Source organism: Notolepis coatsorum (genome assembly GCF_963971535.1).
Source record: "Notolepis coatsorum genome assembly, chromosome: 13".
NCBI classification, from domain to species: domain Eukaryota; kingdom Metazoa; phylum Chordata; class Actinopteri; order Aulopiformes; family Paralepididae; genus Notolepis; species Notolepis coatsorum.
In genome coordinates, this window is record NC_140177.1 from 128737155 (window position 1) to 128749639 (window position 12485).

Below are 12485 nucleotides of genomic sequence, written 5' to 3' on the forward strand. Positions count from 1 at the left end.
GGTCCTGGGCGTTGTGGACAGCGACCCCTACAGTTCGGTCTGGGCGCCTGCTCAGCGAGGGTTGGAACTGAGGAGAGATAGTGTGGCCTCCCACACGCTACACTCTCCCCGGTGAGAACCTGCGCGGCCAGGTTGGCCTGCCCCAGGCTACACATGCGTCGGAGGAAAGCATGTGACAGTCTCCGGTCTCCCGGACCAACAGTAGGGGAAAGTACGCAACAACCAGGAAGGGTGGGATGGGAGAAAAATCGGGAAAAAGTAGGGGAAGAAAGATAAAAAAAATAATCCTGTAGTCTATAGTATCCATGTGTATTTGTGTAAAGTCTTTTTAAGTTTTTTTCCCAACATTATAATAGTTGTATAATGCTGTATTGTATGTATCTGTGTGTATGAGAGAGGGATATGCGCATGTGTTTGTGCATAATGTGGGGGGGGGGGTATTTTTTTGTGTAGTTATCCTATATAGCAGGGGTAGGCAACCCCAGGCACGCGTGCCTGCATAGGCGGGGGCATTTTCCTAGGCACGGGGCAGCAGTCAAATTTTTTTTTCTTTTTTTTTTTATAAATATTATTGTGAAACATTTTGCACTGTTGTCGCATTTATCTTGTTGAAATCCTCCCACAGGTTATTTTTACTACCACATATTTAATTGAGACCCTTTATTTGTTTATTATTTCAATTTACCTGGAAATACATTGCTACATCATTCAGTAACATTTGCAGAGCCTTATAACAAAAACATTATTACGGTCACCATTGTGACCAGTGGGATTAATCAACAAATTTTATTATTTATTTTTCTATTTCATTGAAAAAGCCATTTTTTTTTACTCAAAATGTGAGTTATTACCAAGTCAACTTGTGTTCTTAAAACAATGACAATAAACATAGTTTTATTAGGTTGAAATAATGTGGTTGTGTACTTATTTTTCTGTTAACTTATTATGGATTGAAAACTGAAAACATTAATGCACAGTAACTGAACTCAATATTTTTAAGTTCTGGTAACTTATAATATAATTTCTTTTTTTACAGTGTAGTCTTGCGATCAATCAAAACTTATTTACATGATATACCTCACATTCACCCTCCATTCACATCCTGGTGTTCTCCTGGTGTTCTCCATTAGGCCTGTAGGTGGAGCTATGACAGCACATGTACAGTACACACACCGATGGTGTGTGATGTGTCCAAAAATGAATGGGCAAATGTGAGTGAAATGGTCGCACTGTATGCAGCTGTTTGTCTGCATTGCATTCCCCCTCCCCCCCCCCAACTCAGATTTAGGGTTGATACAACCATCATAATAATATTGTTAATAATAACAATAACAATAATGATGTAATAATGTAAAAATTATCATTGAAAAGACCTGATTATGAGGAAAAGAATTTACGATGCATGGAATATTGTTGAGGCACACTAGTTACAACTATATTTCAAACAGGCACTCCATGTCAAAAAGGTTGCTGACCCCTGCTATATAGGTTTAAGAGGTGAGGTCGCTTATAAGCCCTTGGGTTTTTTTTTTACCTTTCCTGCACATTTTAACTGTTCTTCTTTTTACTTATTTTATCCCAGAATGTATGTTTGTAAGTGCGAATAACAATAAACAAATATCGGAAAATATCGTATAGTTGTCCAAAGAATCGATATCTTATCGTATCGTGATGAAACTGGTGATTCCCACCCGCACATGGATAACCCTCCAAAGCTACTGAGGGAACTCAGTCGGTCCTTCAGCATAATTGGGACCACGTGTGTAGGTTCCAGTTGAGAAAAATCAAACAATCCACACACAAAAAAAAAGAATAGCGCTGTAGTATTGAATTGTCTGTCTGGCTTTAAAATAAATCAAGTGTGGTTTGCTATATATATATATATATATATTGAAAGTAATTTCCCCAACACTGGGATATTTGTCTTCGAAAGCTGAAGGCAGTGATTTTAATTAATTCTGATTGGGGAAAATCCATGAACAATAAAGTTGGCAGCGGCACTACTTCCTTTTTCTAGTCAAACAAGAAAAACATGTTTGGAGAGAAGATTAAGTAATTTTATGTCAAGTAAACTTCAAATTTTAGCTCGGGCAGTTTGTGGCGTGACCTTCTAGCAGGCCTGTACGTTAACTTTTTTTGCACATAGCACTGGTGCTACAGAGGTTGATAGTTTTGTAGCACAGGCCAAAATCTTGTAGCACAAGTATAAAACATTATATTTGTAACAGTCACAAATGTGCCTATTGTATTTGTGTTATTTAGTTGCAGTGCCATGTTTGGCTGTCATTTTCATGCTGACAAGTTGACGTCACACAGCCAGACACGTTACATGTAAGGAATTATGGGATTTGGTGTTGGGTGTATGGACTCTACTAGGGGTGGGAATCACTAGTTTCATCAAAATATGATACGATATCGATTCTTTGGACAACGATACGATATTTGCCGATATCTGCCACGATACGATGCAGGTGCCTGCAATCGATATGCGACGATATCATAAGCCCATTTAACACAATCGGTAACATTTAGATCAACTCAAAAAAGGTAACCGAAATATAATTTGAACATTTTTTATTTAGCTCTTCCAGACATTTAAATGAAAAACTATTTATTGTTTTTAATACAAATAGACCTCCTGTTCACTAAAGTGCCACGTTTTGATATATTGAGCTTTAAACTTTAAGTAAATTTTTTTGTAACTCACAACACGCAACCTAAAACCCCTTTCCCTCCCAAACCGTTCCTGCAATTGTTTTATGTTGCATGATGATCATGAATACATTTATTATATGTATTGTATTTTTTATGTTTAAATATCAACATTATCTGTCCACCCTCAGTACATTTACTATCAATATAATATTCTCGTCTGACTTCATCTGATCTTTTCAAACGCGCACACACACACACACACAGAAGGGAGAATACCTGCCCCCCCCCCCCTCCTTCCCAGTCCCCACTCTGCTGTTCTCTCTATGGCTCTGAACAGTGAACAGGGTTAGCTGGTTGTTAGCTTATGCTAACGTAACGTTAACACTATGGTTGCCAAAAACGCCGTGGCCACGTCATTCCCCGCCATGCTCATTCTGCCAAAGACGCCGTACCACGTCTTTGATATCAATATTTCAAAAATCTGTGATCGAAATCATATTTCTCCCCCGGAGACTTGAGATCTACTGTTGATCCCCTCTCAACTCTCCAACGGTTCAAGAGCGCCATCTGGTGGCCGATCGGCGGATCGCCCAGAGCGGAAACAGGAAATGGAAGCTGGTGCTCATTCCAATTCGGTCCGATCACTCGGTAATAGTCCCAGGACTCGAGCTAGACACAACGGATAGCAATTTGTTACCAATAACTCGATAAACAACATGATTTGGACGTATATACTATTATACAACCTGGAAATGGATCGCATATTTCTACATCCCATAATAGGAATATTTCTGTTCCACGCTCATCGCCCAACGCTATGAGGAAGCTACGGTAAGATTCAGCGTTATTTTTTAACGTGTTCGATACTAACTAACGCACAGACCGATGTTGCTGTAGCATGTGCGACATATATCTCGCACTGTACAGCCCTGCTTCTAGAATGTTGGTGTAGCAAGCTGGAATCGAGTGCAAACTAGGGCTGAACCATTAATCGATTTTAAACCAAAATGGGCGATTTGAAATTACGTGATTAGCAATAAGCCTGTGATTTCGGATACGTTATACACGGCGATGTCGAAACTAATTCTCAACATTCCCCCTTTTATACCAGGCACGGATAAAGGCGAAGGCGATCGCCATCAACACTTTCATGCCAAAGAATGGCTACCGGCCGGTGGAGGTGAACCCGTACGCCCAGCAGCAGCAGCGCTACACGTCATACTACCTCCCCCCGGTGTACAGCCCCCAGCAGCAGTTTCCCCTCTACAGCCTCATCACACCCCAGGCCTGGTCAGCCACACACAGCTTCATCGATCCTGCACTGGTGAGGACCCTTTTCCCGTCTCCGAGCCTCCATCCGTCCTTGTGTTTGTTATACTATACAGCAGACCCCAGGACAGTTTTCCCCCCAGATCGTCAGACAAATATCACTAACAGCTGGCTACCTTTCTGTGACTGTGGTATTGTAATCTAGTGCCAGAGAGAGAGAGAGAGAGAGAGAGAGAGAGACTCACTCCTCCTTAAACTTATATTACGATACCATTTCCAATCACAGCTCACGAGCAAAACCTGCTCTCTTGTAAATTACACACTGGACTGTAGCCTTTTTTTCTCCTGCTCCAACAACTGTACAATACGCAGGTGCGTGGGCTCACGCTGTCTATACAGTGCGATAAAAGGACATAATAACTAAGCGCTTTTGTATTGTAAGTAACCGTTGCATTTGTACTGTGTTCATTCAATAAATATAGTTCTCATGGCTTGAGAGGGACGCGGAGTTGTGATGATGATCCCAAGATAATAAACGCACGTTTATAAAGAACCGACCTGTGTCGTTGGGGAGAGAGCTACAGCCTATACAGGTCTATCGGTCTATCTACATTACGCTTGTGACGGACTTTTCGGAACCTTCATTTTGGGAGAAATAAATAATACGTTTAATAATAAGTAGGGATGGGTACCGTTCACATTTGAACCGATACGGTATCGGTACCCAACGGTACCTTTTTTTCGGTACTCTAATCTAAAAAAGAAATTCAGAGAATAAATAAAAAAAAAAAAAAAAACGCCTTGAATTCACATTTCTTTAGTTTGCAATAATGCAACTGCAAGCCAATGTTCCGAGACATATTACCTTTTATTGGTTAGGTTTAACGGGAGTATTTAACGCTCTGACATTCCAGCTGGCTAAAGTGATATTACCATCCCGTATAGGGTTGATATTAGGAGTCATCATAATCGAACTTTATAGAGTGAAATAGGACATCATGAACAATGTAAGAGAGCACAATAACACACATAAACACATCACATACCTCCCCATCCTCCCGCTTCCCCAAACGAAGGAATAGAAAATAAAAAAAAAAGCATTACCTTTGTGAAGCTGCTGGGCAATACACGGAGTGGTGGTATACTAAACATATTGTTTAGGCTTCAGCTCAAACTCCAATCAAATAATACTAGTCGCTCTTATGTAGCTATAGGCAATAACAAATAAATGAAGTCATGTCTCTGACCAGACCAGGAAATTATTATGTAGCCTGGGAGTAAAAGAAATAATTATATATATATATACACACACGCATATATATATGACATACCCGTCCGGTAATAATTTAAAAGAGAATACCGGTAGGCTATCTTCAGTCAGCCTTAATTTAGGCTATGGTCCTAGATAGGGCTGCAACGATTAGTCGATTATGGAAAAATCGTCGACGAGATATTGTTGCGTCGATTAGTCATTAAAAAATAACAAATAATTTTTTTTTTGCTGCACTACCTATCTTTGTGAAAGTGGCTTCTCAGCTCTGGTCCAGCCAGCTGAAGACTTCTTAGCTTAACATAACAGACCGACAGTAAGTTTGGGGGAACTAATGGGATAACTGGGGATGTTGTTTGGTCCTGACAAGAGTCTCAAAGCAACTCTGAGGTCATGCTCAATGTCCAATCTGTTCCTCTGCTCTGTCTTCAGCTGGACCAGAGCTGAGAAGCCACTTTCACAAAGATAGGTTTTTTTTTTTTTTATATATATACCGGTATATATAATATAGTTGTTTTTCGATTAGTCGACTAATCGAAAAAATAATCGACAGATTAGTCGACTACCAAAATAGTCATTAGTTGCAGCCCTAGTCCTAGAGCTGCATTTAAAGAGGAAAAATCAAGCATAGTCTATATTAACACTTTGAGTGCCAATGACTAGATTTCTCGTTATTTAATCGTTATTTCTATTAGCGATATCCATACATTTTTCATCCATCCAGCCTGACGTTATCATTGGGAATGGCTCTGAGCTCAAAGGGCAAATACCGCCGCCTATCGTCTCCCGGATGGTAATGCACATCATTGGATTGGATTGAGTGGCCATGTGCGTCAGAAAAATAGTCTGGTCCAGGGTTTCCCCATCTCTGGCAAGCAGTGTCTGTTACCACATTCACTGGGGAGGCTCGGAGCAGCTCTCGATTATGTGTTTCGGACTATAACGTTGGATCAATAAACGCGATCAATATTTGGAATGGCCATCAGGAATTTGATTAATCTTTTTGCACAACATCTGATGTGAGGTAAGGACTCTATTCTACCAGTATTGGGTTAATCGGATGTTTTTTTCATAGCGATCACAACGTGTTTGTGTGTGTGTGCGTGTATAATGTTAGCGCTGACCAGGTCATGGATAATAGATTTTTCAGCCCGCTTCTCTAGCGTGCATAAGTACACATATACTATCGATAATCTAGCGTTTATTTGAAAACTATTCATTAATCAGCCGAAAAATGACAACGTGTTTTGTGTATTCCACTAAAGGGCTATCGCGGAATTTCTCTGAAATTACTAGAACTCTCCGAAACGATACTCTTATTCAAAACGGTATAAAACGGAAATGTACCAATGAAAAAACAATCCGTTTCGTACATGTTGACTGCAAGCAAGTCATTGATAAGCAAGGGGTGTTTTAGACCCATAGCCATAATTTAAGATATAGTTTAAGCGTTCGCAAATATCCCTGACCTCCCATTGACTAAAGCTCTGTCACTCGAGGGGTTATCTGGGCAAAGGGGCGTGGCACCCAATGTGTTAACTCTTTCAGTGCCACGCCTGGTTTTCCATTTTACCGCTTGAATGCCACCATCCGCGCCAATGTTAACGTTAATATCGCCTAATCTATGTTTTAAATTATGGCTATGTGTCTAATCTGCTCATCGCATTATCAAAGACTATTTTCCAGACAGTGCTGTGAAGGCAGATTGTTTTTTTATCGCGTCGTTGCCGTTTCAGAGCAGTTAGAAAAGCCCCCGTTTTGATATAAAAAACAGCTCATTCTGGAGCATTCTATGAAAATCGTCTTTTAGTGGAATATTCCACAACGTTGATATTCGTCGGCCTTTTTATGAATCGTTTTCAAATAAACGCTAGATGATCAATATTATACGTGCACGCACGCACATTACGGCCGCGCGCGGATAATCGCCTCGTTGATTTCCTCTCGGAGTTTTACATTGAAACCGAAAGAAGACATTTCACAAAACAGCTTATAACTTCATCAAACTTACTCTGATTATCCTACCACTGATAACATAGAGTCCTTACCTGACATCAGATGGTATCCAACTGGTATATTCCAATTCCTGATCACCATTCGAAAAAATCGATACGTGTATGGATCCAACGCGACACAGTGGATCTCCATGATCCGCGGGGATCTGAGGCTCCAGAATGAACTCTAGTAACCCCGGCTGGATCAGTGAACTGGAAAATGTGGAGTACCGGATTTTTTTCCCCATTCATTTTCATTGAGTCCATTCCAAAATCACTTATGTCATCTGGGAGACGACAGGGGGCGCTTTTTTCCACAGTGATCACCGGCGCAGCTCGGCAATACTCGGGTAGGCTCGGGTGATGCAATAATTTTTCAGATCGCAAAAAAAAAAAAAAAAAAAAAAAAAAATCAGAGAAATCTCGTGAGTGGCTAGCAACCACCTATAAAAAAAACACGAGAAATCTCGTGAGTGGCACTGAAAGAGTTAAGAGAACAATTTATTGTTTTTATTTAATAATTTTTTTTTTGCATTTTTACAGCTTTATTGGTCACGCAGGACCGACAGAGGAGAGGGCGAACGGGAGGAGAGGTGGGGAGGACATGCGACAAATAACGACGGGAGCTGGGATCGAACCCGGGTCGGTCGCGTAGGTGCGCAAGGCACTATGGTATGCGCCACGAGGGCGCCCCAGCCGATAGAATGTTTGAAAGTGACTGGTTGTCCTCCATGCGTTGCTCACTAGTGCCTCCCCTGCTCACTAGCGTATTTTACATCTTGAGCAATAATATTTGCGTCTTGTTCTAGCAGCGTTCAGTGATATCATCATCTGTCATATCAAGGGCACGCGGACGTCGGTGTCTACTGCGCATGGGCGTTGGTCGTGAACGGCTCCGTATCTGGCTTGCGCAGTTTACATGGCACTGTTGCAAGGGAGTTTTGAAAAATGAAAACCCCCTTTGAGCGTTGCCGCTAGGAAAACTAAAATGCCTGCCAAAACGACGTTGCGTTTTTAACTTTGACATGCAAACGAAATAATTCTAAAATGAAACGTAAGTGTAACCAGGGCCACAGATTCAGCCGCTTGTAATTGCATTGCAATTCAAAACTGCATTCCAAAGGAGGAGAGCTCAAACCTATAGCATTTTAACACCTTGGCAGTCAGGGGGAGGAGAGCTCAAACCTATAGCATTTTAACACCTTGGCAGTCAGGTGTGAACAATAGCTATTTTTCTCCATTCTTCGCTTGATTATTGACAATTAATCAAGTTGCAAACAAAAGCAACTTCTGAATATTTAGATTTTATCATCAAATTCAGATGATAAATAAAATACTTGATGATTTTGCTTCATTAAAGAGATCTTCAACATGTCAATGATGCGTCATTCCACATAAATAGGAATTTTCAAGAATACCAGTGTATATACAACAAAATAAAGTGAAATGTTTTCAACAGTGGGCAATAAATACAAATCAAGACATTGGACAAAAACATTAGATACACAACCAAACGACTCGAGAATGAACACAACAAAATGGTAGGGGAGAGTGAATTGGGATCGAGTGGTCAGTTAGGACTCTAGTATGTTCCAAATGACCATGCCTCCTACACTGAGAGTTGGCTGTTCTAACTAGGGATAGTCGAAGATGCCTTTATAATCAGAGAAACTAGGGTGGGTGAGTGAGCAAAGTAGGGTTGTCACAATACCACATTTTTTGTTTTGATACTATACCTATATAGGGATGGGAATTGATAGGATTTTATCGATACGATTCCATTATCGATTCTGCTTATCGATTCGATTCTTTATCGATACCCTTATCGATACCTGATCAATTTATAATTTACATAAATAAATTGGAAATGCAACAGAACTACATTTACATTTACATTTAGTCATTTAGCTGAAGCTTTATCCAAAGCGACTTACAAGTTCTGTACGACAAGCCATCAGGAAGGGCACAACTCTATCAGCTGAGCAACAATGTTCATCAAAGTGTTGAGTGCTACAGTGTAGGTTAGTTTATTAGGACAAGTGCATGACAGTACGGTTAGTTAGGGTTAGATATATTTTTTTTTATTCAGATAATGGTTGAAGAAGTGCGTCTTTAGTCGACGGCGAAAGATTGGATGTGATTCGGCTGTCCTAACTGGGGTGGGTAGTTCATTCCACCATTGTGGGGCAAGAACTGAGAATAGGCGACTTCTCTTTGATGACCCTCCCGGAGCTTGGATAGGAGTAGGTCTGAGGCGGCCAGAAGATGCAGAGCGTATAGGCGAGTCAATCTATGAAAAAAAAGCACTTAACCCAAAAAAAATTGATACAAAAGGTTTTTCGATGGATTCCGATAGTATTGGGCGTGCTAAATAACATACTAAAAGTCGACCAAAATCGACCCCCCCCCCCCCCCCCCCCGAAAGCCGCCATTTCCAAGATGGCGTCCCAGATGGCGGTGGAGATATTAAAATGGCTATATCTCAAATTGAGAATATGGTGCAAAGGATTTCTCAACTGATTCTGGTACCTCTGGGTATGTTCACTAACATACTAAAAATCTAGGAAAATACACCTTCCAGAAAGGCTTAATTTTCAAGATGGCGTCCAAAATGGCGGCAGACCAAGCTTAAAATGGCTATATATCTCAATAGAAAAAAATATATAACTATGATTTTTCACTTGATTCTGGTACCTCTAGACATGCTTGTGAACATACTAAAAATCTAGGAAAATACACCTTCCGGAAAGGCATCATTTTCAAGATGGCGTCCAAACTGGAGCCCAGGAGCTTAAAATGACTATACAAATACAAATGGCTTACTAAAAAAGGTGTTTGCACTCTCCAGCTCTCAAGCTAGCATAGTTGAAGCCTTCTTTTTGACCATTATAGTTGTTATAGTTAGAGGTGTTTGCACTCTCCAGCTCCCAAACTACCATCGTTGAAGCCTTCTTTTTCTGAATCAGTTTCTTTCTTTCTTTCTTTTCTGACCTAGTCCTGTGTTTGGGCATGCCTGGGCGTGTCTGACCTGGCAGTGTTATTTAAGTGTTTAAGTGTTATTTATCTTGTAATCGAAACAACATTGATGAGGTCATTGAAGACTACAGGAGGGATGACACATGGAAGTGGAATGACCGACAATCAGAGATCCCTTTGGACAATGTCAAAGGGCATAACATCAGAGTATAACACTGCAATGCAGGAGTTCTCAAACCAGACATACACAACATCAGAACAGCACAAGGATTCAACAGAGGCAAGGATGAAAAGGGATGCTGCTGACCTGGAGAAGATCACTTCAAAACTTGCTATATGTTCACCTTTCTCTCCAGACTCTTCTTTAAGGAATGTTGTTACAGGTGTTGTCGCTGAGGATGGAGTGAACGTGCATGATTATGACTCTGTTGGACGCAACATCATGCACAAAATGATCGGACAGCCGGCATTCACATTTTCATTTAGTAGAAAGGATAAAGCCATAACCCTTGGACAAAAATCGTCTATCAAGGTTGCTCCTGATCGAATCATTGATTCTGCACTTCTTTTTCAACGTTTCCTTATTGTCTCCCAAACTGGAGAGCTGTCATTGGAGGAGGTTATGCGTTACGAACTCAGTCCTTTCCCTCCTGCCCTCTTTGAAGCCGGAAACGTCTTCTGCAAAGCTGATAAACCACAACTAGCGCACGCGATCTGTGATCATGCAAGTGATGCAATCCTAGATTCTGTACCAGAAACGGAGCATTATGTTCTTGATGGTGGTTCACTCCTTCACCGAATACAATGGAAGCACGGACAAAGCTATGGTAAAATTGCACAGTCATATGCAGACTTCACCATCCAACATTATGGCTCAGCTACAACCATTGTGTTTGATGGCTATGAGGATGGGCCATCCATTAAAGACAACACACATCAAAGAAGAGGAAACAATATTCATCCCATTGTCAACTTCACTGCTGAGACAGAGTTCTCAGGTAAGAAGGAGGAGTTCCTGTCAAGAGATCTGAATAAACAGAAACTGATCCACATGATAAGTGATGAACTGAAAGAACGGGATTGCACTGTGGTCAATTCACTTGGAGATGCTGATGTAGACATAGTAAGGGCCGCAGTGGGATCATCTCTTCTTCACACCACGACGCTGATTGGAGAAGATACTGATCTCCTCGTCTTACTTCTTTACTATGCACAGAGAGATAGCAAGGGCCTTTATTTCAGATCAGACAAGTCGAAAGCTGATGGCAGTTTTAAAGTGTACGCCATAAACCATTTGAAATAAGTACTCGGACAGGATGTGTGTTCTCAGTTGCTGTTCATCCATGCTGTGACTGGCTGTGACACAACTTCCCGGATCTTCGGAGTTGGCAAAAAGACAGCATTCCAAAAACTTGTAAAAGGGGATCCTGTCCTTCAGGCTTGTGCCAATGCATTCACTGTACCAAACCAGACAACAGATGTGATCGATGACCTTGGGTGCCAAGCAATGGCTGTCTTTTTTGGTGGAAAGTGCACAGATTCGCTTGCAAAAATGAGATATAACATTTTCAGCAAGAAGGTTGTCTCAGCTTCATCAACGGTAACGCCTGAACGTCTACCACCAACTGAATCTGCTACCAAATTCCACTGTCGTAGAGCATACTACCAGGTCATGGTCTGGATGGGAACAGATGATGGTATAGATGCTCTAGACTGAGGCTGGAACCTGCAGGACAATAGATTTGTCCCACTCATGTCAACAATGAATGCTGCTCCAGACAGTCTCTTGAAGGTCATGCATTGTAACTGTACCACTGCCTGCAAGACACTTCGCTGCTCATGCAGAAAATATGGACTACCTTGTACTACTGTCTGTGGACCATGTCAACATCATGAATGTGACAATCCACATAACAAGTTTCTCCCAGAGGATCCTGAAGATGATGATGAGTAGGCCTAAAGACCACAATAAGTGGGTCATTTATTTTGTGTTCAACACCAAAGCCAGCTTTCTAGGTTGAATATAATAACCAATTTTAATTTTAGCCAAAATAAGCTACAGGCAGCCATTTTGATGATGCAAATGATGCATTCCTAGCAGATATATTTAGCTAGATATTTTGCTCGTTATTAATGTATAGAGGTGCCAGAATCGGTTTATAAATCCTTTAGAAATGTTTTCCCATTTGAGATACAGGCATTCTAAGCTCCCAGTCGTCATTTTGGACACCATTTTGAAAATTAAGCCTCTTCGGAAGGTGTATTTCCCTAAAACGTTAGTATGTTCCTAAGTATGTCTAGGGGTACTTGGGGTACCAGAA

The 12485-nt window shown here is 41.0% G+C and overlaps 1 protein-coding gene across 1 annotated transcript in view; it reads left to right on the forward strand.

The window, feature by feature from the left end:
- The window catches only part of larp4b (La ribonucleoprotein 4B), a 196304-nt gene that overhangs the window by 140480 nt on the left and 43339 nt on the right, over nt 1-12485 (forward strand). Inside the window, exon 9 of the mRNA XM_084327427.1 lies at nt 3767-3979. Within this exon, the coding sequence (XP_084183553.1) occupies nt 3767-3979 (213 nt within the window). The remainder of the gene's footprint in view (nt 1-3766; nt 3980-12485) is intronic.